The sequence below is a fragment of the Raphanus sativus genome, unplaced genomic scaffold, assembly GCF_000801105.2.
Source record: "Raphanus sativus cultivar WK10039 unplaced genomic scaffold, ASM80110v3 Scaffold0116, whole genome shotgun sequence".
In the NCBI taxonomy this organism is placed as follows: Eukaryota; Viridiplantae; Streptophyta; class Magnoliopsida; order Brassicales; family Brassicaceae; genus Raphanus; species Raphanus sativus.
Window position 1 is genome coordinate 920 of NW_026615436.1, and position 26967 is coordinate 27886.

General features: G+C 38.8%; 4 protein-coding genes and 1 pseudogene across 4 annotated transcripts; 1 reads left to right on the forward strand and 4 right to left on the reverse strand.

The window, feature by feature from the left end:
- The first annotated feature begins 12382 nt into the window (after positions 1-12382).
- LOC130494256 (S-type anion channel SLAH3-like) lies at positions 12383-17018 on the forward strand. The gene is made up of 6 exons (XM_056996063.1): positions 12383-12556; positions 14412-14603; positions 14715-15230; positions 15404-16174; positions 16263-16294; positions 16374-17018. The coding sequence occupies exons 2-6, from the start codon at positions 14430-14432 to the stop codon at positions 16762-16764; spliced, it is 1884 nt and encodes a 627-aa protein (XP_056852043.1). The 5' UTR covers positions 12383-12556; positions 14412-14429; the 3' UTR covers positions 16765-17018.
- Positions 17019-19019: 2001 nt separating this feature from the next.
- On the reverse strand, positions 19020-20326 carry LOC108825247 (BAHD acyltransferase At5g47980-like). Its single transcript, XM_056996064.1, has one exon. It carries the CDS (start codon positions 20310-20312, stop codon positions 19020-19022), a length of 1293 nt encoding a protein of 430 aa, XP_056852044.1. The 5' UTR covers positions 20313-20326.
- Positions 20327-21276: 950 nt separating this feature from the next.
- On the reverse strand, positions 21277-22349 carry LOC130501192 (uncharacterized; annotated as a pseudogene).
- A 251-nt stretch (positions 22350-22600) lies between these two features.
- On the reverse strand, positions 22601-23907 carry LOC130501191 (BAHD acyltransferase At5g47980-like). The gene has a single exon (XM_056996065.1). It carries the CDS (start codon positions 23891-23893, stop codon positions 22601-22603), a length of 1293 nt encoding a protein of 430 aa, XP_056852045.1. The 5' UTR covers positions 23894-23907.
- Positions 23908-24826: 919 nt separating this feature from the next.
- On the reverse strand, positions 24827-25966 carry LOC108823468 (uncharacterized). The gene has a single exon (XM_018596685.2). It carries the CDS (start codon positions 25796-25798, stop codon positions 25031-25033), a length of 768 nt encoding a protein of 255 aa, XP_018452187.2. The 5' UTR covers positions 25799-25966; the 3' UTR covers positions 24827-25030.
- Positions 25967-26967: the final 1001 nt, after the last annotated feature.

Here is a 26967-nt window from a genome sequence, read left to right on the forward strand (position 1 = left end):
TTCCCTGGTAGATTCAAGAAAGCAGCTGCTACAGAAGTACAAGGCTTTGTTTGAGAAGCAGATGAGTGAAGCTCAGGTTACAATGCCCATCATTGATGCTTTCATGCTGATTCCTCAATACAGCAACTCCTGAAAGATGTTGTAGCTGCTAAGAAGAAGGAGATGGAGGGCATGATGGTTCTGAGTCATGAGTGCAATGCCATCATTCAGAGGCTTGATGCTCCAGAGAAGCTAGAGGATCCAGGATGCTTCACACTCCCTTGTGCTCTTGGACCTATGGTGTTTGAGAAATGTCTCTGCGATTTGGGAGCTAGTGTCAGCTTGATGCCTTTGTCTGTGGCAAAGAAGCTTGGATTCACTCAGTACAAGAAGTGTAGACTCTCTCTGGTGTTGGCTGATCGTTCAGTGAAGTACCCTGTGGGCATCCTAGAGAACCTCCCTGTGAAGATTGGAAGGTATGAGATACCTACAGATTTTGTGGTGCTTGAGATGGGTGAGGAGGCTCAAGACCCATTGATTCTTGGAAGGCCATTCTTAGCTACTGCAGGAGCTATTGTGAATGTGAAGGAAGGGAAGATTGACCTCCATTTGGGCAAGGAGAACATCCTCCACTTTGACATCAAGGAGAAAATGAGGAACCCCACTGTGTTGGACAAGCCTTCACCATTGAAGAAGAAATGGGCCCTCCTGCTGATGATCACTTTGATGAGCTACCACCTGAGGAAGATGGGTGTCAACTCCACTTTCTGCACCTAGTCCAGCCTGATCCAAAGGAGGCAAAGTCAAGCTAGAGACTTAAAACAAGCTCACTTGGGAGGAAGTCCCATGAGTATCCTTGTATATATTGCATTAGTATTTGCATTATCATCTTATTGCATAAAACAATGGGAAAATGAAGTTGTGTGCAGGTGTTGAGCAGAAAGTCGGACATCAGAGCGAGGGGAGAGAAGTCGCTCCAGCTGGGATCGACTTGCCCACAGCGACGCCCCAGAGGTCGCTCGCGTCCACCCGAGCGAAACTGACCATGGAGCGAGGTCTCCGCAGCGACGTCACGAGGTCGCTCCAGCTGGGAGCGACCTGCCGCAGCGACCCTTCCACCTCTCCCGTCTCAGGTAACTGGAAACTTCCCTTCTCCCAGTTTTTCTTTGCATTTTAGAATTTCATTGGGTACCTCACTCACACAGAGACTGTGTGATTTAAGTGTGGGGGAGGTACCAAGTATTTGATCATGTTTGTTTTCATGATTTTGAGTCTCATGCATTGCATATTACATTCTTATTTGCATAGAAAAAATCAAAAAAAATAAAAAATTTGAAAAACACAAAAAGAATCATTTAGTTGCATCATTTGCATTTTTAGGATTGAGTCTAGAAGCATATAGGTTGCATTCATGCATTAGGGGGATTTCAACCTTGTAAAGAGCTCATGCTAAGTACTGAATTTGTTGACCTTTGTAATCATGACAAGTAGCTTGAGCACCCTTTGGAAAGCTTGTAAACTTCGCGCCTTGAATGCTCCTCTTGAAACTCATTTGACTGTTGATACTCTCTCTTTGAAGCAAGCTCCTGTTTTAATGTCTCTTGCATATGGTCCTTGTGTACTAAGTCATGGATATACACACTTGAGTTGTCCCATCCTTTTTACCAATCTTCTTGACAAACTCAAGTGGTACTCCACTCCCAAAACCCATACCTCTTTTTAAACCATCATTATTTGTTGAGTGAGGCCTCTTTGGAAAGCTTTACATGTGCATAATGTTGAGAGTATTGGGAACGACAATGCTTAGTCTCCATTCTTGCTAGATTAGTCACTCTATTGTCTAGCTATAGGAAGGGGGTGAGTGTTGTGATTGTGATTTGGGAATATGAAAGGTTTGACTCTTTGTGCTTAAATGATTAGTCTTTATGGGATAAGTGGAGAAGTATCTAGCTCTTATTGTGAAAAGTCTTGGCCCCCAATATAAAAAAAAAAAAAAAAAAAAAAGAGAATAAAAAGGGGGCTAGCAAAGTTGTTAGGAGCTAAGATTTGTTTTAAAATTGTGAAAAATCCCTTATTGATTTCAAAAAGAAAGAGTCTGATGTGAAGAATGTTCTTGGGATCTTTTGGTGAGAGATGTGAGTTGGGTTTGACATTGAGGAATAATTAAATATCTTGTGTGTTTGGGAAAGGGTAGAACAATGGAGATTGAGCATTGTATGCATGAGTTGATCCCTTTCTTAGATATATTATGTGTAATGTCAAAGCTACTGTGTTTGAGAGTAAACCACCTTAAAGATTATTTTGAACCTCTGATTTCACTTGCATTAAAGCCTTTGTCTTACCAAACCAAATGACTTGGACCAGTTGACCATTTGTGAGATGTCTATTGAGTTTGCTTCCTGAATGTTAGAGAGATGGTGGATTTGTGGTTTGTGGATGCATGATTAATGAGTGTAGAGATCAAAGGAGCTGGGATAGGCCTAGAGAAGTTAGAGATGGATAAAATCTTTGCTCTTGCTATTTGGTATGATTATGCAAGGTTGTTAGGTTGAGAACTAAGAAGAGTTTCTTTTGGTTATGAGTCCCCATCTTCAAACTTTTCTCCTTGGTTCTTGAAAGTTTACTTGTGGACAAGTAAAGGACTAGTGTGGGGGAGTTGATATCTTGCATATTTGCATTGTTTTAGCTATTCATTCATAAGCATTTGCATCATATAGATTAGGATTTAGACATGTTTAGGTTGCATTTGGCATACATATGTCTCTATCAGGTATTGGAACACCACATGGAGTTCTTGGAGACATTTGGAAGCAATGTGATCAAAAAGGGGTGAAAGATGAGCATGGATGGAGGCCTTAGAGAAATCTTCTGTTGCTAAGATTTTGTGGAGACACAGGAAATTGAGTTAGCTTTCTAATGGAAGTGGTTTCAAGTCATTTGGAGATGTAATGGAGGAGTTATGATCAATTTACTAGAGGCATATCCATCCTGGTCGAGAACCGCAGAGTGACCTTCTGGAGCGACCCCCTAAGGTAGCTCCCAACCAGAGCGACCAACCAGAGCGACCTGCCTAAGTAGCTCGCGTTTTCATCGCCCGGAGACACAAAAATGGAGGCTGGAGCGACCTCTCAGAGCAACCCTCCAAGGTCGCTCCCAACCCAGAGCGACCTCCTGGAGTGATCCTCTGAGGTCGCTCCGCGTTATCTGCTGCACGATTTTATTATTTTCAAGGACCTTTTTGCAATTGTTGTGCACGTTTTTGCACTTGGAAAACCTAATGTTTAAGTACTATGTAGCCACCATTTGGCAGATTATCTTTTATGAAATCTATTGAATACACAAAACTCTCTCAAGAAAAGTTCTCTTTTGGCTTTGATTGTTCTTGTGTTCTTGTGAGTTTCTCTTCTATTTCTCTATATGATTCATCTGAAATCCACCATGGGTTTAAGAGGAATCATGGAGATTAGTGAGTAATCACCTTTTGGATTCATGGGTTAGGGTGATTAAGGTTGATTAGGCTAGTTCTAGGATGTTTTAGGTATAGATCATACTTGTTCCTTGCATAGTAGAGTGATCTTAATGCATCATTTGAGTAGGCCACTCAAAGGGTGATCTCTAGGCATTTCTCACCCGACAGGTGTTTGATGAAATGCCTGAGTCAACTCTCCTAGGCTTTTAGTGTACTTTGCCAAAGACATTTGTTGTTAAAGATGCTAAGATAGCTAATAGACTTGTTAGTAATGATTGCTTGCATGTTATTCAACCAAAGACATTTGATGTTTGAGACATGTTAGCAAATGAGCATTCATCTAGACATAGAGCTTGCTTAGAATTGTGTCTAGGCTTAAGGTTGATAGTTTGATTTATCATTTACATTCCTTAGTTCGAAACCTGATCACCCAAGGTCTAAATCCCTATACCCATGAGTTCTCCTTTCCAATAGCTTAAAAGTATCATTTTTATTGCTTTGCATTAGCTTTAATCATTAGTTTAGAAATCATCAAATCACTGGCTGCACTTAGATTAGGCAAATACTTGCATTCTCACTGCTTTGAGTCCCTCAGAACTGATTCGACAACTTACTTCCACTATACTATTATTTGACTTAGGAGCCTCAAAACTCCTAACATCATCCGCCCCTGAATACAAAGATGCTTTTGCTGAAAAGTCAGCTACAACATTTGCTAAATGCAGAATGAAATTAAAAGAGATAGATTCGAAAGAGTTTGCCAACATACTGATATTATGGAAAATCCTTTCAAAACAACATCCTGAACCTGAGACTTCAAGATTAAGATGAGGACCTTAGAGTTAGAAAAAACATTTAAACACCTGACATGTGAAGATACCGCTGCTTTGATTGCTATCTGACTCTTAGTTTACTTTAACTACGGTAAAGATTAGCTCTAAGGTGTGATATATAGTAAAGAGTCGCTTCTTCATTTAAAAATAAAAATTCATGCGTCTCTCCTCCACAATTTCTGTTTTTCTACTTTAGAAATTGTGGAGGAGAGACGCATGAATTTTTATTTTTAAATGAAGAAGCAGACTCTTTACTATATATCACACCTTGGAGCTAATTTTTACCGTAGTTAAAGTATATTTCTGTTTTTCTACTTTAGAAATATACTAACTTTAGTTTACAAAAAAAAAAGGGAAATTAGGCCTATAAAAACCAAGGTAATAAAAAACTAACAATGGTTATTTGTATAACTTAATTCTTCAGTTATTATCTCCTTCGATCTATACGTGGATCAATATACCCCTTGTCATGGGTTCACAGTGTTATCCAAAAATTATAAGTTCCATTTAACATTTACCAAAAAAATTGTAAGTTCCCTGAAGTTAATCTAAAATATGTTCAAGTTACATGATCTATAAGTAACTTAATTTTTAGTAACATAAAACACAAGTTATGATTTGAAGTTGTCCCCTAAACTATAATAATAGATGGCTAACTTTTAAAATCGATAATCCAATCACCCTTCTAGATTTGGCTCTTCTCACCTCCCTCCTAAAGCCATTTCAAACCCTTTTGCCCCTCTCTGCCCCGAAAACCTATCAAAAACTCCACCTATCTTTCTCCCGGGCCAAACTGTCTCCTCTTCCTCCTCCCTAATTCCACCAGACCTTAGCTCCCTCCCTGGAAAGGGTCCTCTCCTTCCTTTAGGAGTGACCCCGACCAATCCCCAATGAGTAAAAAAATCTTTTTTTGGAATGTCCGAGGTATAAATGAGCCGGACAAGCATTGACCTTTTGTTCAGTGGCTGGAAAAAAACAAGCCTACTATCGGTGCTCTTTTGGAAACACACATTCAGGAAACTCAATTGAATCATATGATGGGGAAACTGTGCTCGGGATGGAGCTATACCTCAAACCACGACACCCACACTGATGACAGGGTTATCATTATATGGAAAGCTCCAACTTCTGTCCAAGTGCTTCACCAAACTTGGCAATCTATCACTTGCAGAGTAAATTTAGGCAATGGGGATACATTTTATTACTCTGCGGTGTACGCTTCAAACACTAGAGATGAGAGATTAGAACTCTGGCAGACGCTTCAAGAAGTGCAGCAAACTTTATTTCTGGAAAATCAAAGCTGGCTAATTGGTGGGGACCTTTACCAGATTATCCATTATGCTGAGCACTCTTCTCTAGCTGTTGACCATTTGACGCCAGATATGATGGAGCTGAAAAACGTGATTGTCGACTTGGGAATGGATGACTTACGATACCATGGTACTGCCCACACATGGACAAACAAAAGACCAGCTGCTCCTATCACTAAGAAGTTGGACAGAGCTCTAGTTAATAACACTTGGATCCAAACCTTCCCCAATAGCCTTGCCTCCTTCCTGCCTATCGACTTCTCTGACCACTCTCCCTGCCTCATAAACCTTCATTGCCCTCTACCTCAATCCGGAACCAAACCATTTAAATTCTTCAACTTCCTAACCACCCATCCCATGTTCCTTCAAACGGTTGAGACTGCATGGATTCTCGGTGGAGGAGAAGCAAGAGACTTGGCTACTCTGGGTTATAAGTTGAAAAACTTAAAGCGATCTCTCAAAACTCTCCATAAAGATAATTTTTTCAGATATTCAGAAACGAGTGAGTGAGGCTAACGTTTGTTTAAAACTGGTGCAGGTACAAGCGATGGACAACCCTAATACTATCACTTTTCAAAATGAGAGAGACTGTTACCAGAGATGGAGTTTTCTGAGAGGAATAGAAGAAGCATTTTTCCACCAAAAATCTAGAATAAATTGGCTTAAGGTGGGGGACTGTAACTCACCATTTTTTCAGATGGTTGCAGCAGCCAGGAACTCATACAACTCCATACGCGTTCTCGTCGGTGCTAATGGTCAAGAAGTCACTGATCCAGACATGATGAGCCTGATAGCGATCGCACATTTTAAGGATATTCTGGCCCCTGAACTCTTGCCACAGCTAACTTGCACCCTGCAATGGCTGGAAGAGCTTAACACCTTCAGATGCAACGTCCAGCAGAAATGCCTCATGTCTTCATTCCCGACTCTGATGGAGATACAGTCTGTGCTTTCAAAGATCAACCCTAACAAAGCGCCAGGGCCTGACGGTTTCACCTCAGGATTTTTTAAAGCAGCATGGCAGATTTTAGGTTCAGAGTTCCAAACAGCTGTAACCAAATTCTTCACTACGGGGTTTCTGCCATCGTCTACAAATGCAACAATCCTCACTCTTATCCCAAAGAAACCGGGGGCTTCGCTAATCTCTGATTTTCGTCCTATCTCCTGCTGTAACACCTCTTACAAGGTCATCTCGCGCTTACTGGTGAAACGCATCAAGCCTATCCTCTCTTCACTGATTCTGCCAAACCAAACAGCTTTCATCAAAGGGCGGTTACTCCTAGAAAACACACTCTTGGCTTCAGAGATAGTGCAAGGGTATCATCGAAAGGGTGGTGTAAAGAGGATAACACTGAAACTGGATATAGCTAAAGCATTTGACACTGTCCGTTGGGACTTTCTCTTCAAATGCCTCAGAGCGATTCAGGTCCCTGACCTCTGTATTCGTTGGTTAGAAGCATGTGTTACTACCCCAGCCTTCTCCACAGGGTTCAATGGATCAACATATGGATACTTCAAAGGGAAAAGAGGATTGAGGCAGGGTGATCCCCTATCGCCTTACTTGTTTGTGATCACAATGAACTGTCTCTCTCTTGCGTTGAATAGAGCTGCGGAGGAAGGAAAAATAAACTACCACCACAAGTGCCGATCCACCAAATTAACCCACTTATGCTTCGCCGACGACCTTCTGATATTCACGGATGGATCCCTCTCTTCAGTTCAGAATGTTCTGCAAATACTTGAAGAATTCAAAGAGAAGACGGGTCTGGGCATAAGCATATCTAAATCCTGCTTCTTTGCATCTGGGCTAAGACAAGATGAAATCAGCTCCATTCAAGCATCTACGGGGCTATCGTATGGTTCCCTTCCCATCCGATACTTAGGGGTACCACTGTGCTCTAAAAAGATATCCATCCACCAGTGCGCACCTCTTATACAGTCGGTCAAGAGCAAGCTGAACTCCTGGACAAACAGAACCCTTTCTTACGCGGGAAGACTGGTGCTTATCAACACTGTTATCAATGGTATCACCAATTTCTGGACTAGTGCCTTCATATTGCCAAAAGCTTGCACGGCGGAAATAGATTCTTTATGTGGAAAATTCCTCTGGAAAGGTAACTGCGAGGCTCCCTCTTCAGCTAAAGTCGCCTGGAGCTCCTGCTGTAAAGATAAAAAAGAAGGAGGATTAGGTCTGAGAAACTTAGCAAAGTGGAATGAGGCATGTGCTATGAAGTTAATTTATCTTCTCTTCTTCTGTCCTGCATCTATCTGGTCATTATGGTTTATAGCAGAGGTCCTGGAAGGAAATGTAAACAATTTCTGGGTCATCAACACGAAACAGAAGCACTCTTGGCTTGCTAGGAAACTAATTGGTATGCGTGGAACTGTCTATCCTTGGATAATTCAGAGGGTTGGGAACGGAGAAACTTGCTATTTCTGGTCTGGAAATTGGTCTCCTTTTGGTTGTTTGTCTGACTATCTAGGACGAAATTCAAGAATCAGGTTTCCAATACCGAGAGAGGCAACACTGGCAGAGCTATGGGAAAACGATGGATGGCGAATCCCCCGGCAAGATCAGAAAACCAGGTTCAAGTTATTACCTTCCTCCTATCACTCTCCATTACCAACTGTATGGACTGCTATGAATGGATGCCGGGAGGAGTTGCGGCAACTAGATACTCAACTGGCTTGATATATAAACTGCTTTGTGATCATGACCCGGAAGTTGTATGGCATAAACAGGTTTGGTTTTCAGGAGGAATCCCACGCCATATGTTTCTAACTTGGCTAGTGACTCTGAATAGATGTCCTACAAGAGATCGCCTTATCCATTGGGGACTCCCCACGGACCCGGCCTGTCTCCTCTGTCAATCTGCCCCTGAATCTATCTCACATATTTATTTTGAGTGCCCATTCTCTTGGCAAGTGTGGGAATCCGCAGCTCCATCAACTTACTACTCGCCATCTCGTCAATGGCTGCCATGCCTAAATCAGCTGGTCTCCTTCACTGGAACAAGAATACAAAGGACTCTTCTTCTTCTTTATTGGCATGCGGTGATCTATTTTCTTTGGCAGGAAAGGAACAACCGGCTCCATCGAAACCACTTCTCTTCCGCACCTCAAACTCTGAAGAAAGTGAGGATGATAGTCAAAGATAGGATATCAAGTCTAAGGCAGGAAAGACCGGTGTTCTCGTCTCAGCTATCTCAACTTTACTTCGCCACAAGCTAACTGACTACTACTACTCTCCCTACTCTGTTTCTCCCTCTGCCCATCATGGGCTTTTGATTCAATTGAGTTCTACACTATGTGTTATTTAAGCTACTTAGCTATTGGGTCCTGCCCTGTAAACATTTTCTTTCATGCAATTTAATAGTAAAAAGTTTGTTAAAAAAAAAAAAATCGATAAATAAAAAGTTAATCTACGTAACTTTTTTTTTTGGAACACAACCAGTATAACTATACTAAACTTAATAATTAATTAGAGCTTTGATCTGCACGTCCATGCAGATTTAGTTTTGTTTTTTCAAAATAATTTTTAGTGATATTTTTAAAATATATAGGTTATTTAGATATTTTTACGTTCATACAAATTTATTCAGACCCAAAAGAATTCAAATCGGACACTGTCAATTTTTTATAATATCCGAATATAATTTAATTTTAAAATCCAAAACCCGATATTCGTAAAAATCAATTTGTAATGTATACATGAATGTACATGTCAAATTGATTATGTAAATAAACAAAATAATTTTGTTAACTGGTTTGAATTCTTGTCATCAATGAAATCAATATCATTTAAATACGTGAAATTATTATAGTTAATACGTAAAATAAATGTTTTCTAATTATTATAACAAATATAATTAATTAAATAATTGAAAGAGTAGAAAAAGAAATGTAAAATATGTAATAAAACATTTAAATGAAAATAATAAATGAACTGGTTATAACTAATCGAAAATGAATGAAAATCTGCAATAGTTCACTTAAAATTAAGTAAGTACTATTTTGTATTTCTGTTTTAATATAATAGATAATTGATGAATAAAACAATAAAAAGTGAAACATTCTAGTTAGTATTTTAAAATCATATTCTTTACTTTTTGGTGATTTGGAAATATATACGCGAATTGTTTATTTCTGTTTTTGACAGAACATATTTTTGAATGTTTTTCTTTTGTTGGAACTAATCGATTTTCGAATATGCCTTTTAATGCCGTATTTCGATGTGAAAAGAATATTTATTGTAGGATGGATGATTGAAGAAGACAAAACTAAAAAAAAAAGATATTCAGAGGGGGACAGAAAATTTATTCTACCTTCCAACCAATTTGCAAACGAGTGAACGACAAAAGTTGGGGAAAAGTGAAATGAATACATTTTCATAAAATACGTAGCTGTAATTTAATAGGCTATGGACCCATATGACTGATAAGTGCTGTTAATTGTCAATTACTTTTGGGCAGAGTTTGGAGTCCTTATCGAAAGTAAAGCTGGCATCTCCTAGTTGCCAAACCATATCCTTAAATTCAAATAAGATAAAAATAAGGCCGTTCTTGATAAAAAAAATATAAATTGTTAAAGTTAGTATATTTTTTTTTTGGGTTATTTGTTAAATAACCAAAAAATAATGAGAAATTAGTTTTCTAATAAGAAGATAGAGAGCGATAGGAAAAGAAATAAGGAGAGAGAAAGTGATTTTGGTTAGTTTGTGAATTTGTATTTTTTCTTGTATAGTAGACCTAATTTCCCTTTTTATAGTATCAATCATCGATAGTTACAAAGTTATTTCTTCTCTTCATTTTATTTTTCTTCTTCAAAAAAGTAATTATATCATTAACTATTTCAATTTAAATCTGATTATAACATTTTTTGGTAAAGTCTACCAACATTGTCTTGTATTTTCTTTCTTTTCACTGTGCACTCTAATAAACAATTTCAGTGGAAATAATATACATTGTTGCAAAGCACAGTGGTTTCCTAGTCAAAGTTTATAGACTTTTCTATTAGCGTTAGGGTACAATAACTAGAGAAAATACAATGTTGTAAGTAAAATCATTCGTTGCACCCTTGTGCTGCGAAAAAATTTTGTCCATAAAAAATGTCATACATACATAATCATACATAATTCAAATGTGATGAGTAGAAATACATGACGTTCGTATATGCAGCAGAAGTTAATCATCGTATAATATATATTTTATTACATATGATATGATGATTAACTATCTGCTACATATAAAAGAATATGATGAACAGTTTCACGGCGATTCTACGATGATGCAATCAATAATCTTTTTCAATAATTTGATTAGTACTAAAAGCATATATATAGAGCAGATTCAAATGTATATATATATATATATAAAGAATAAACCTAATTCAAATATATATATATATATATATATATATATATATATATATATCAAGAATAAACCTAATTCAAATTCAAAAACTATTTTAAATAGAGAATTATCATATCACATATATATAATTCTCATTTATTTACATTTCTCGTTGTGAGATATCAAATGCTTATCTATATGTATTCATATTTGTAAAATATTAGATCACCCAAATAATGATCAAGCTTCGATTTATGGTTTTATCAGTTTCATAAGCTACATCAACCTATTAAACATTTAAACCAACATGTAAATGATCAATTATTTTAATAGGAAATCCTTAATAATAATTATTCAAAACGTTTGCTTGTGACTGATTTTTTAAATTGTAACACGTAAATCAAGTTTATCCTTAAAAAAAAGTTTATCTTGGCATTATCAAAATCTGCAATAAGGTCAAACCTAAGTTTTGTCCGCTCTAAAGACAAAACTCATGTACAGCGCATGTTGATGGGAACCAGGCGAAGATATTGTAAACATAAACTACATGTAACGGGACAAATAAAAGTATAACAAAAACATTTTGATGACATGTTTATTAGTACTAAAACATGAACTACAGATAAGGGGACAAATATAAGATGAGTATAACAAAAACAATTTGATGTCAGCATAAATCCTACTTCAAATAAGTCGGTCAAATATTGTACCTAACAACACAATCTTTGTGAAGGGTATGTACAAACCAATTTGGTTTCTTCCTCTATCATACGTCTTTGTGCAATTTTGAAAAATCATTGTCGGGTTAGTCGTTTTTGCCATTTATTCGTATTATATTATTACAAGTCACCATATCATTGGCTACGAAATTATGTATTATTTTAGGCCCTACAGTTACGGTACTTGATTATCATGAATTTCCCAAATATAAATAATTACATGCATCTTGTAAATTTGGGAATTTTATGAGATTTTAGATAGAAAAACTTCATCAAACAGCATCGATTTTTCCCCCTTGAGTTTCACTATAACTTGACGAAAAGCTACTAAAAAAAATTCTCATGAGAATATTCAAAACTCATTTACATAACACTTTATGCATTTTTACATAAGATTTCAACTTCAGTTGCATATAATGAATTTGAAAATTTTCCAAGTTGCATTGCTTTTTTGTCCGTTCTGTATAATGCGGTCCACCACCTAATGACCAAAGCTTTAAAACTGCAAAATTAAAGAAAATTACTTGAGATTGTCAATGACGTGAATGTTAATCAACAAGAGGACAGCCACGTTGAAAGCTTTGAATTACAGCTAAACATATACTATCTATTTCCGTAAACTGTACTTACGTTTTTCGGCATAAAAACTGTGCTTACGTGAATATACACATCTCTCTATATATAGCACAAAAGACGTGTTTTATTTCCGCCCAAACCAGCTCAGCTTTTTCTTTATTTTTCTCCTTCATCTTAGCTTCTTTTCCAACAAAATAAAACTCCATTTCTTATCAAGAGGTTTCATATCTCAAGAACATTTTCTCGTACTTTTCCTCAGAGTTCCACACATTATTCAACAAGCCATAGGAGACTACGACTGCAAATTTCAAATCTTCAGGTTAGTGTTTATTTCATCTCTCGTTTGCTTTGTTTTTGGCTTCTTGTTAGAGTCCATTTTATCAGAAAAATAAATAAATTATTTAGGGTTTTGATTTTAGTTTTGCATATCCTTTCTTACGGAAATGTATAGGCAAATGCGATTATTGTATTTGCTTTAATCTCAACTTAGAGTTCTGTTTTCTTGTGTTTTTAAGCTCCCTTTTCCTCATTGTTCGTTCTTCTTTCTCAAACCCAAAATGCTTTCAAAAACGACAAAAACTGGAACTAAACCCCACGATGCCAATAGATAATCCTAACTTTTAACGGAATTAGCTGTACGTAATGCGATGAAACCGGTTTACTTGTATATGTTGGATGATGAAACCGGTTTACTAGTATATAGGATGAAACCGCGTTGTCAGCGATTGATTACCGGTTAGTGTTACAATAACCACAAGCCTTGTTATTGGTTACCTGTTAGAGTGTAACAATAACCACAAGCCTTGTTGCCCGGTCGGACCACAACTTTGCAGTGGACCCGATGAGTTGATCGGTACAGCTTAACTCACCACACAATTGATTAAAAATCTTCGTTACTTTTGATTTTTTGTTATTCTGTTTTTTTTACTTCTGTTTTTTACAGGAGTTTTGTTTTATAAGCTAAATTAGTTTTAAGTATATAGTACCATTACAATTAGAATCCATTAACATCAATCACTAGTGTAATCTCCTATAATAAATCTTGTACATGACGACTCCTACTCAATAATATACAAAATATTAGCTTTTCCTTAAAAAAAGTATCTCAAACATATTTTTTTTGTGTATCACCCTATTTAAATTACACAATATACCATTTAGTTAAGGATTTGCTAGAAAATTGGTTATCTATCAAATATATCACTTCGATCATGACAATCGGTACAAATACTTCTTATTACAGCAGTAAATTTACTATTCTCAAATAATATTCGGAAGATTACCGTACACAAATTTAATAACCTGGAAACCAAAAGAAAAATTGAAACAATAGTTTAAATAGTATATATATATATATATATATATATATAATACTTTGTTCGCTTTTATGATGATGGTTGTTTGATTTGAGAGGAGTTTTACCTTTTAAGGGATCCCAATACATATCTATACTTATAGTTTTTTTGAAACTTCTTTTTTAGCGACCTAAAGATTTGCTGTCACAGACTACAGTCTTCCGGTCTACCAACTGAGCTAAGGTCGGTTGTTATCTATACTTATAGTTTTCTAGTGCAAATGTTTATGATCAACAAAACGTAGTTGTACTTTTTATAGCACACGATATCCACTACACGGTAAGTGTAGTCGGAATCCATTCAGCTGAAAACCCAGCTTAGTTGCTGCCTGGCTGGACCACTATCCTTTGCTAATGCTATTTAGGTAGATGTTTATACGTGGAGAATTTAGGTAAGATTGGCTAGATAATGTTTTTGTTTATATAGTAAAAACTGATTCTACTTTATCATGAGTTAATGGTTTTCGAAAATTTAAACCCCAAATCCATTTTTCTAGATTAGGAAGATATGCTATAGAGAATAATAAATGAATAACAGAGAAAAAGAGGTGTCAATCTAATGGATCAAGAACTCGCCAGAAGTCCTTCTCCATGGCCAATATTTTATTGAGAATATTCCTTAATATAGTCTTTGCTTTAACCATCTAAATTTTGTTACAAAAAAAAAAAAAAAAAACCATCTAAATTTTTATAAATGCATTGAGTTGACTTCAAGGGTTACATGATAACATGAATAAATCAATGATACATGTCAAGTGAAAAGATTACTTATTTTTGTAGATTAAAAATAAAGCAAATTCAATTGACGTTTTTGTTACAGGAGAATTTTAATTTAAAAATGGAGGAGAGTTCAAGTTGTGTGCAAATACAAGTAGAAGAGGAGCTGCCAACTTTACTGAGACGAGCCACAACAGAAGAAATGCTTGGCTTTGACAATTACAAAGAGAGTAATCTTCCTCTTCCCCACTTCGTCAGTCGTTTTCATCATTCTCATGCCTCCACAACTAATTTGGTATTATATTATTTATTTAACTTATTGCCTTCCACATTCGCAAACATTAGGTTAAAAGTTATTATATAAATAAGTCTAACCAGTTCATGTTACATATATATATATGAATAGAGTGGTCAAGAAGCATCAAGAGAAGCAATGGAAGAGACTACACCATGGATGATGCCCAAACACCAAAGGAAACCATCACTTTCAATGCCAACTTCACCAAACGTTCTAATGATCTCCGATCCGACATCTTCGTCTTCCGACAGCAACAACAACATTGGTGGGTCAACAACTGGCAAATCCGTCAAGTTCATCTCTCAGCCGATGGCCAAAGTCTCATCTCTCTACTTGGAAACCGGCAACGATGATGATGATCGTTATCATCATGGTCATCATCATCATCATCATCAGAGCGGTCGTCTTCAAAATCAAAACCCGGCGATGCATAAGCTTAAGGATCACAGGTACAACTCGTTCAAGACATGGTCAGGGAAACTCGAGAGACAGTTTACAAGAAAACCGGCTTCTATTGAACCGGAAACACCAAACCGGGCTAAGGAGAATTTAAATACACATGAAGCCATGCCTGTGGACCGTTACTATGATGCCTTGGAAGGTCCTGAACTAGAGACTCTCCGGGTACATATTTATACCTACTCTTTCTTTTTTTTTGTAATCATGTCAAATTTTATACCGTTAGCAACTTATTTAGAGAATTATTAACGCGTAAACAACCCAATATATGATTAGGCTATATATATTTAGTAGTGATATGTTTTCTAATTTTCTAAAAAATATTTTGAACGTTGCAGCCTCAAGAAGAGATCGTTTTACCAAGTGAACAAACATGGCCGCTTCTTCTCCGTTACCCAATATCCACCTTTGGTATGTGCCTTGGAGTGAGCAGCCAAGCTATTATGTGGAAAACCCTAGCCACAGCCGAGCCAACCAAGTTCCTCCACATACCACTATGGATCAACGAGGCTCTATGGTTCATCTCAGTCGCTTTAATCCTCACCATCGCCACCATATACCTCCTCAAAATCATCCTCTACTTCGAAGCCGTACGCCGAGAATACTACCATCCCATCAGAATCAACTTCTTCTTCGCTCCTTTCATTTCTCTACTCTTCTTAGCACTCGGTGTCCCACCTTCCATAGCTACAGATCTGCCACAGTTCCTTTGGTACCTCCTCATGTTTCCTTTCATCTGTCTCGAGCTCAAGATCTACGGTCAATGGATGTCGGGTGGCCAACGCAGGCTCTCCCGAGTCGCTAACCCGACAAACCATCTCTCGATCGTTGGAAACTTTGTGGGGGCGTTGCTCGGTGCAAGCATGGGGCTTAAGGAAGGACCGATATTTTTCTACGCAGTTGGGATGGCTCATTACTTGGTCCTGTTTGTTACACTCTACCAAAGACTACCGACTAATGAGACATTACCTAAAGATCTTCACCCTGTCTTCTTTCTCTTTGTCGCGGCTCCAAGTGTTGCTTCCATGGCTTGGGCTAAGATCACTGACTCCTTTGACTATGGTTCCAAAGTTTGTTATTTCATCGCTATGTTCCTCTACTTCTCATTGGTACGTAGACTCAACGTTTTCTATTTTTTTTGTCACTAAAACGTGTTACTAATACAAATCTTCTCTTTGTTTTGCATGAATCTTATAGGCTGTTCGGATTAATTTCTTTCGTGGAATCAAGTAAGTTTTTTAAAAAAACTTTTTATTTTGTGGAAGTAAGTTTTAATTATCTCTGACCATTTTTTTTTTCTTTATACAGATTTTCACTGTCTTGGTGGGCGTATACATTTCCAATGACCGGTGCTGCAATTGCGACCATCAGGTACGCAACGGTAGTAAAGAGCACCATGACTCAAGTCATGTGTGTGATCCTCTGCGCCATTGCGACACTAGTCGTTTTCGCACTGCTCATAACCACCATCATCCATGCCTTTGTCACCTGCGAACTTTTCCCCAATGACTACGCCATAGCCATCAGCAACCGGCCGAGACCCAAACAGAGTAGCCACCACCGCTGGCTGGACCAACTGAGAAACGTGAGCTCAGAGAACATCGAGAATTACTTGAAGTTCACGGACTCAGACAGCAGTCATAGTAATGATCTAGAAGCTGGCAATAATGGCAAAGCTCAAGAGAGCGATTCCGCATAAATCAATACACGCCATTGAAGAATTTTACAACCCCATGGAATAATCGAGTCGTAGTATCTAAAATTTTGGTTTTGATATGTTGTCAGTGTCTCTGACACAAGTGAGGAACCGAGTAGCCTAAGTGTTTGGTTGCTATGGTTCTAATGAGCATGTGTAAAACTAGTAGTAAAACAAATGGTAACGATAGTGGTTATCAGAGTATAGTAGTATGCAAACTCTTTTTGTTCCAATAAATAAAAAAAGTTTTGAGGGTTTATCATTGTATTAACAGTTCTCTTCCATCTAAACTTTAACAAATAAAACAATGGAGAAGCAGAGTAAGACAAGATGTTCAACCAAAGGAACAGGATCCTTGGCAAATCAACAGAGTCATCACTATATCATTACATAATTTTCTGCAAGAAAGATGTGAACAATACAGAAGAAGTGGAGTCATGTTGGCTCTAGTCAGATTAGCTAAGCCAACTAAAGAGCTTCAGTTTCTCACTAGCGTTTTTCAAGAACTTAATGGATACATGAATATCTTGATACCAAAGGGGGATTAAGATCAAAGTTAACACCCAAACAAAAAAAAATCATTAAATAACCCAAACATCTCAAAAGGTAGGAGCCTAATGGGTGGTACTATAATTAGGAAAAGCTGGAAAATTAGATTAGTTAGACCCTTTGAAGTTGGTTCAACTGAAACCTTTTGTATCCGAATAGGTTCTTCTTACTCACATATTAAGTGTGCTTTTTTAGAAAAGGGAACCATGTTTCTTAACTGGTGAAGATTAGCAAAGACCTTTAACCCAACACAACAAGGCGACTGGTGTCGTCACGCGCCTCTCATTGAGAGTGGTTCTTCTTAAAATGTAGTTTTTGATTAGTAAAACTAATTTTTTCAATTTTTTATATATATGATAATATAGTCACGTTCTAATAGCTAGAAACTTTATTTACTAGTTTTGAAGACTTTAAAATTTCTAAATTTATTGGTCTAGGAGTAACCATACTATTTTATTTTTTCTTGACATCATGTTGTTTTAGGTATTTTCAAGGGAACTGCATGCCGTTTTGTACTATTTTAACATCATAACTTTTTGTTCATTTTAATGGGAACCGCATGAAGTTTGTCTCGCACACACAAACAGAAATCAACAACCTCAAGAAACATAAGGCATAGGAACGAATCTAAAGTTAAGTTCTCAAAGAAAAGAGACAAAACCTAGTTGTTCCTATACAAAAGATTTGGATTGCAAACATACCAGAATCCACCCATTTCAACTCAGCAACATTCAGCCACCAAAGAAAGAGAAGAACCCACGTTTCTTATGCTCTTCCTCCACCACAACAACCTTCATACTATCCTGCTCCACAAGCCTCCAAGCCGCCTGCTCAAACGCCAACCCTGCAAGCATCGGAGGCTTGTTCAGACACCAGCGGAAACCCGCGGTTCGTGCTTCTGACGACCTCAGAGTCTTCAGGAATCACACCGAGCAACGACAAATCTAACATCTCCTGAACATCCAACACAGACATCATATCATATCTTCTCCTCTGATCATATCAGTCTTAACTCTATTCACAACCATCTTAATATCCCTAATCCCATCGCACTCTAACAAACCAGTAACCGTATCAGCGTCCCTAAGCGCCGTTATTTCCGGAGTCGTCACAACTCACAAGAGCCGCCTCGTTCGCTGTGGCTTTCGAGGGTTTAGTGTTTTATCGGGGTTTTCAGATTCCGGTTTATAGTTTCTTCACGGTCTAACCGGTTTAAGATTCTCCAACCCAATAAGAAACAAACAAACACACACAATGTGTGAGATACGCAGCACTTTGGTTTCCTGGTTTATGTAATGATGACTATGAACACTCTCTACATACATAAGCTATTAGTACATTGTCATCTGTCTCAAAACTCTTTCAACGTTTCTTGTCGGGTTTCTCATTTGAGACTCATCTCCTTCTCTCTCATTCATTAATTTTTATTCTTTAGTTTTTAGTGTTACGAATTTCATTGAGATAATGGAACTAATAAAGATGCAAAGCATACTTAAAGGTTTCAACATATAACTTAGATAGAATCATAGTAGAACAACTCTAGGAAAGCTTTATAATAAGACCCAATTATCAAAAGATACCAAAACATATCACATAATTCGCTTACAGCACTTGCCTATGTTACTTACTATAAACTGAAACGTAAATTTTTCTTACCATACTTAGACTTGTTTGATAAACATAATTATTACTTGGTGCGGATACTAAGACTAGCTTGGAGGAGCGTAAACAAGAAGCTCATCATCATGCTCAAACTCAGCCATGTCCGTTTCAGGTAGTGTCACCCATGCTTCTACCCCTTCACCGTCCTTTGCGTCCATTAACACAACCTGAGTCTTGTCAACGGAACCTGGTGCAACCCAAACCGGAAACCCCCAGCCAAAGTCTGCATCGTAAAACGACATTCTGCACCAGCTAGAAACAGCATATGTCTCTGCTTCAGGACTTACCTCACACAAAAAGCTCAGCATGGCGCTTACGATTCTCTCTTTGGCGGCCTCGTCGCTATTTGTATCCGAGTCTTCGGAATCCTTTGTGATCAGCTCATTGAGTTCCTCCTTAGTCTTTCGCAGCTTAGACACAGTTTCTTGAATCTCCATTTTATTCTCTGATGTCTCTTTCAGTAAAGGCAAAAAGAAAAAGTTTCCGATTGCCTTGCGTGGCAAGAAAGATAAAGGAACTCTAGGGCGCAAGTTCATTGTATGTGTTATGGCAAACTCTGTGACCGCCTCTGTCTTTGGCCGCCTCGAATTTGTCATACATCTCAACAGCAGTGCCGTGATGGATTCGACGCGGGTTGCTTGTGGCACAAGTAAGCCACATGAAGCCCTGATTTTGAGCTTTTCAATCATCAAAGGACCAAAGACAAAGCTTTTGGTCTTAGATTTTTTTTTGGGTTCGAGAAACGGAGGAAACTCGACAGAGATATCAGCAGGAGGGAAGAAAACCGACGCCGAGAACTCAGGATTCACGGTGTCAGCAAACCCTTTCGCAGCCTTAGTCCAGCTGCGAACAAACATAGACAACGAGGCCGCGTCGCATAGCTTGTGAGAGGCACTAACAGCAACCGCGAAGCCTCTGTCTCTGAAGAAAACGACCTTGACATGCAACAGTGGCCAGGTTCCTGGATCTGCACGGTCTGGAGAGACAATGAGTTTGTGAACCAAACCAGCATCTGATGGGTTTCTCAAAACATCTGAGAGAAGTACATCGGCTCGTGCCTTTGTAAACAGAGCTCCCTCGTCGTTGCAATCGACAGTAACGCCTTCTTTGATACGTCCAGCGAGTGGATAAAATAGAGAAAGAGTCTGAGAGAGTGAGTTCTTGAGCTTCTGAACAAGAATCTCTTCTTGGTCTGGTTGATGATCATCGTAGAAGAAAATGGCGGAAACGTATGTTGTGGGAAGAAATTGATCAAAGAGAGAAAGATGAAGAGTTTGGAGATGATTAGGTGAATCAGGTTTGATCACTTCTTTGCTTAAGATCTCTAGCTTCATTGCCATTCGGTTCTTTTAGAGCAAAAAGATTCGAAAGGTGTTTGAAAGTTGCTCAAATCGTTACTATGTATGTTAACATATATAGACATGAATCTGGCACGATGGATATGGCGACGATAATTAATAGATAATACTTTCTACATTTGTATGGTTTATGGTTAGTGGTAACTATTCATTGTTTTGTACTAAGGCAATGACTTTTAAGAGATGAATTAGATAGGGGGGGTGATCTAAGTACTGTTTATTTATGTTGGTTGCCTCAATTGAAGGACGAGTTCGGCACCGTTATTTTTCCAAAAGCTTTTTTTTTTTCAACGCCCACCCGATTTGTTTCAGGGTACGTCTCTTTTGTTGTATGTTGAAACTTATGGCTTTATTACAAGATGCTTGTCGGAATAAAGCAAATGTGCATCATGTACATTAAATTTCTAAAAAGGTACAGTACATAAGAATTCATGTGTGAGATTTGAGAATCTACGAAATACACTTCTTTTTCTACCACTTACGTATGCATAGTTTTCAAAAATAATTATCACTTTTTTTTTCTTTCATGGTCTCATGGAAATCAGATGTACCGAGTTTTGGCGAATTCAAGCCGTTACCGTTGAATGGAATTGACAAACAATTTGTAATAACATAGCAAAGTTTTGTTATTGAATATTATGCAGATTTGTTACAGATTGCTGTCTGTGCTTACTTTAAGGCATATCGGGTTTAGCTACTAGTAACGTACAAATACTCATCAAGCTCATAGGCCCATAAAACATATGGATGTGTACTTAGTTTCTCATTTATATTTGAGAAATCACTGGACTCGAATTAAGTTTTAAAATATCTCACAATAGATTTTTTTTTCTTTCTTTTGAACTTGCTACTTTTGAAATATGAAACATGAGAACTTTAGGCTGTAGCTGCTCTAAGTGCTAAATAATAGCCATGGATCGAAAAATGAAAAATTTATAATACATGGTTTATATATGCAAATGGTATACTTTTTCATTACATCATGTAGCTCAAGTGGTATTTTTTTTCCATCATTTTACAGACGGATTAATTAATAGTTTTGACAAACTGAGAAATGTCGACAATCAACGAGGATTTGTCGGCAAAGATGGAGTAATTATTTATGATTAAACAGCAGGATTAAAAGTCGTCCTCGTCGTCTCCGGCGTCATCATCCTCCACATCCTCCGCAGCTTCCTCAGCGATGTCGTCCTCAACCGCATCCAACCCCTCCGCTAACGCAACCCCACCAAGAACTCCGGCCACCGCCCCAACCGCCAGTCCCGTCCCCATCCCACCGAACTTGCTCCTTTCTTTTTCTCCTCCGTATAAGTATACCCCGACTGTCCGTACGGTTGCGGCGGCGCGTATGGATCACCGTAAACAGGTTGCGGCGGCGCGTGAGTGTATGGTTCACCGTAAAAAGCTTGAGGCGGCGCGTGAGTGTAACCGTACGATGGCGCGTGGTAAGATACCGGAGCGGGTTGATACCGAGGCTCTCTGACGGTGACGGTGACGTCGAGCTTGCCGTGAGGTCGGCCGGAGGGGCGTTTGAGTTTGAGGGTTTTCTCCATGGGGACGCGAAGCCAACGTCGTCGATGACGTCACGGAGGTTGAGATGAGCGGAGCGGCAGCCGATGAGTGGCTTTGTGTCCTCTTCGCCTCCCGCGTGCACGATGTCCACGTAGACCTTCTCATCCTCGCCATCGTTGCCCGGAGGCAAAGGGATGACAAATGTCTGGTTCCACGAGGGAGACGTGTCCTCCTCTTCGTCGACTCTGGTGGAGAATTTGTACTTGGGATCGATCCACACGACGGCGTATGGCTTGTTTGGACCGTTGCGCCAGTTCACGTTCTTGATGTTCTTTGCTGATGAGATGGTCACTTCCACTTCTCGGCAGGGAACGACATTTTTTCGTACATTGTCATCTGTCTCAAAACTCTTTCAACATTTCTTGTCGGGTTTCTCATTTGAGACTCATCTCCTTCTCTCTCATTCATTAATTTTTATTCTTTAGTTTTTAGTGTTACGAATTTCATTGAGATAATGGAACTAATAAAGATGCAAAGCATACTTAAAGGTTCAACATATAACTTAGATAGAATCATAGTAGAACAACTCTAGGAAAGCTTTATAATAAGACCCAATTATCAAAAGATACCAAAACATATCACATAATTCGCTTACAGCACTTGCCTATGTTACTTACTATAAACTGAAACGTAAATTTTTCTTACCATACTTAGACTTGTTTGATAAACATAATTATTACTTGGTGCGGATACTAAGACTAGCTTGGAGGAGCGTAAACAAGAAGCTCATCATCATGCTCAAACTCAGCCATGTCCGTTTCAGGTAGTGTCACCCATGCTTCTACCCCTTCACCGTCCTTTGCGTCCATTAACACAACCTGAGTCTTGTCAACGGAACCTGGTGCAACCCAAACCGGAAACCCCCAGCCAAAGTCTGCATCGTAAAACGACATTCTGCACCAGCTAGAAACAGCATATGTCTCTGCTTCAGGACTTACCTCACACAAAAAGCTCAGCATGGCGCTTACGATTCTCTCTTTGGCGGCCTCGTCGCTATTTGTATCCGAGTCTTCGGAATCCTTTGTGATCAGCTCATTGAGTTCCTCCTTAGTCTTTCGCAGCTTAGACACAGTTTCTTGAATCTCCATTTTATTCTCTGATGTCTCTTTCAGTAAAGGCAAAAAGAAAAAGTTTCTGATTGCCTTGCGTGGCAAGAAAGATAAAGGAACTCTAGGGCGCAAGTTCATTGTATGTGTTATGGCAAACTCTGTGACCGCCTCTGTCTTTGGCCGCCTCGAATTTGTCATACATCTCAACAGCAGTGCCGTGATGGATTCGCCGCGGGTTGCTTGTGGCACAAGTAAGCCACATGAAGCCCTGATTTTGAGCTTTTCAATCATCAAAGGACCAAAGACAAAGCTTTTGGTCTTAGATTTTTTTTTGGGTTCGAGAAACGGAGGAAACTCGACAGAGATATCAGCAGGAGGGAAGAAAACCGACGCCGAGAACTCAGGATTCACGGTGTCAGCAAACCCTTTCGCAGCCTTAGTCCAGCTGCGAACAAACATAGACAACGAGGCCGCGTCGCATAGCTTGTGAGAGGCACTAACAGCAACCGCGAAGCCTCTGTCTCTGAAGAAAACGACCTTGACATGCAACAGTGGCCAGGTTCCTGGATCTGCACGGTCTGGAGAGACAATGAGTTTGTGAACCAAACCAGCATCTGATGGGTTTCTCAAAACATCTGAGAGAAGTACATCGGCTCGTGCCTTTGTAAACAGAGCTCCCTCGTCGTTGCAATCGACAGTAACGCCTTCTTTGATACGTCCAGCGAGTGGATAAAATAGAGAAAGAGTCTGAGAGAGTGAGTTCTTGAGCTTCTGAACAAGAATCTCTTCTTGGTCTGGTTGATGATCATCGTAGAAGAAAATGGCGGAAACGTATGTTGTGGGAAGAAATTGATCAAAGAGAGAAAGATGAAGAGTTTGGAGATGATTAGGTGAATCAGGTTTGATCACTTCTTTGCTTAAGATCTCTAGCTTCATTGCCATTCGGTTCTTTTAGAGCAAAAAGATTCGAAAGGTGTTTGAAAGTTGCTCAAATCGTTACTATGTATGTTAACATATATAGACATGAATCTGGCACGATGGATATGGCGACGATAATTAATAGATAATACTTTCTACATTTGTATGGTTTATGGTTAGTGGTAACTATTCATTGTTTTGTACTAAGGCAATGACTTTTAAGAGATGAATTAGATAGGGGGGGTGATCTAAGTACTGTTTATTTATGTTGGTTGCCTCAATTGAAGGACGAGTTCGGCACCGTTATTTTTCCAAAAGCTTTTTTTTTTTCAACGCCCACCCGATTTGTTTCAGGGTACGTCTCTTTTGTTGTATGTTGAAACTTATGGCTTTATTACAAGATGCTTGTCGGAATAAAGCAAATGTGCATCATGTACATTAAATTTCTAAAAAGGTACAGTACATAAGAATTCATGTGTGAGATTTGAGAATCTACGAAATACACTTCTTTTTCTGCCACTTACGTATGCATAGTTTTCAAAAATAATTATCACTTTTTTTTTCTTTCATGGTCTCATGGAAATCAGATGTACCGAGTTTTGGCGAATTCAAGCCGTTACCGTTGAATGGAATTGACAAACAATTTGTAATAACATAGCAAAGTTTTGTTATTGAATATTATGCAGATTTGTTACAGATTGCTGTCTGTGCTTACTTTAAGGCATATCGGGTTTAGCTACTAGTAACGTACAAATACTCATCAAGCTCATAGGCCCATAAAACATATGGATGTGTACTTAGTTTCTCATTTATATTTGAGAAATCACTGGACTCGAATTAAGTTTTAAAATATCTCACAATAGATTTTTTTTTCTTTCTTTTGAACTTGCTACTTTTGAAATATGAAACATGAGAACTTTAGGCTGTAGCTGCTCTAAGTGCTAAATAATAGCCATGGATCGAAAAATGAAAAATTTATAATACATAGTTTATATATGCAAATGGTATACTTTTTCATTACATCATGTAGCTCAAGTGGTATTTTTTTTCCATCATTTTACAGACGGATTAATTAATAGTTTTGACAAACTGAGAAATGTCGACAATCAACGAGGATTTGTCGGCAAAGATGGAGTAATTATTTATGATTAAACAGCAGGATTAAAAGTCGTCCTCGTCGTCTCCGGCGTCATCATCCTCCACATCCTCCGCAGCTTCCTCAGCGATGTCGTCCTCAACCGCATCCAACCCCTCCGCTAACGCAACCCCACCAAGAACTCCGGCCACCGCCCCAACCGCCAGTCCCGTCCCCATCCCACCGAACTTGCTCCCTTTCTTTTTCTCCTCCGTATAAGTATACCCCGACTGTCCGTACGGTTGCGGCGGCGCGTATGGATCACCGTAAACAGGTTGCGGCGGCGCGTGAGTGTATGGTTCACCGTAAAAAGCTTGAGGCGGCGCGTGAGTGTAACCGTACGATGGCGCGTGGTAAGATACCGGAGCGGGTTGATACCGAGGCTCTCTGACGGTGACGGTGACGTCGAGCTTGCCGTGAGGTCGGCCGGAGGGGCGTTTGAGTTTGAGGGTTTTCTCCATGGGGACGCCGAAGCCAACGTCGTCGATGACGTCACGGAGGTTGAGATGAGCGGAGCCGATGAGTGGCTTTGTGTCCTCTTCGCCTCCCGCGTGCACGATGTCCACGTAGACCTTCTCATCCTCGCCATCGTTGCCCGGAGGCAAAGGGATGACAAATGTCTGGTTCCACGAGGGAGACGTGTCCTCCTCTTCGTCGACTCTGGTGGAGAATTTGTACTTGGGATCGATCCACACGACGGCGTATGGCTTGTTTGGACCGTTGCGCCAGTTCACGTTCTTGATGTTCTTTGCTGATGAGATGGTCACTTCCACTTCTCGGCCAGGGAACGACATTTTTTCGTTAGGGCAAGACTGGAGTCTGTAGATTTATTTAGAACCAGAGACAGAGGACTAAGGTAAGTGTTGATATGTATTTATAGTAAATTTCTGGGTGTATCATGAATATTCGATTGCTTTTTATCAAAAGTCTAGATGGATTCTTATCTTTGCTGTTTTACGATGTTGTCCATAGTGCACGACCATAATCATGGGTGTATATATTATTCATATATATGTTTGGATATTATATAGTTTCAGAATACTTCATAGTTTGTCCAGTAGAATGAAAAGTTCTTTGATATATCTATGAGGAAAAAAAGAAAAAAAAAATTACGAGAGGAACAACCTTGGGTAGAACCTACAAAGAATAATCAAACACACGGAGGTATATGCTAGGAGAGGACAACCTTGGGTAGAACCTACAAAGAATAATCAAACATTAACACACGGAGGTATATGCTACGAGAGGACAACCTTGGGTAGAACCTGCAACGAATAATCAAAACACGGAGCCAACACGTCATTTACTTGGTCCAACTCATCTGTAGTCTACGCGTTATGTCGCCCTCGCCCACCATTCCTTTTTTTTCTCTTCTAAAATTGACTAGATTTTTGAAAATGTTGGAAAGTTTGATACACATCTACTGAAGTACTGATATAAAATCGACCCTATCCAACATTATTTCGAAAATCAGAACTATGTGTGATGTGTACATATTATGGTGCTAATATTTCCTTAGTTCAAATGGGCCACTTTGTTATCCAACTAAAATGTTAGAATGGGCTACATACACCATTAAGATAGAACGGCCTGTCTATCTCTAACAATACATATTCTTTGGTCCTTGCTCTATGTTTTCGTACATATACACATCATACAGCAATCAAGACAATAACATACAATCCAATCTAATGGTAGAATGGCCGTTTGATGTTTGGAAAAAAATATAAAATCTAATGGTTTGTGCCACCATCCAAATAATGTTCGACGACCGGAGTGAGAAAACAATAGAACTGAAAGTGGATGTCTGGTTTCAAACTTTTCACATAATTTTCACAATTAAAATATAAAAAAATAATAGAGAAGATAAACATGTTTTCATTTGAGAGAAACTCACACTCCACGTGCCATTTATTTAGTGATTAAATAATTATATAGATAGGACTAATCTTCTTATATAATG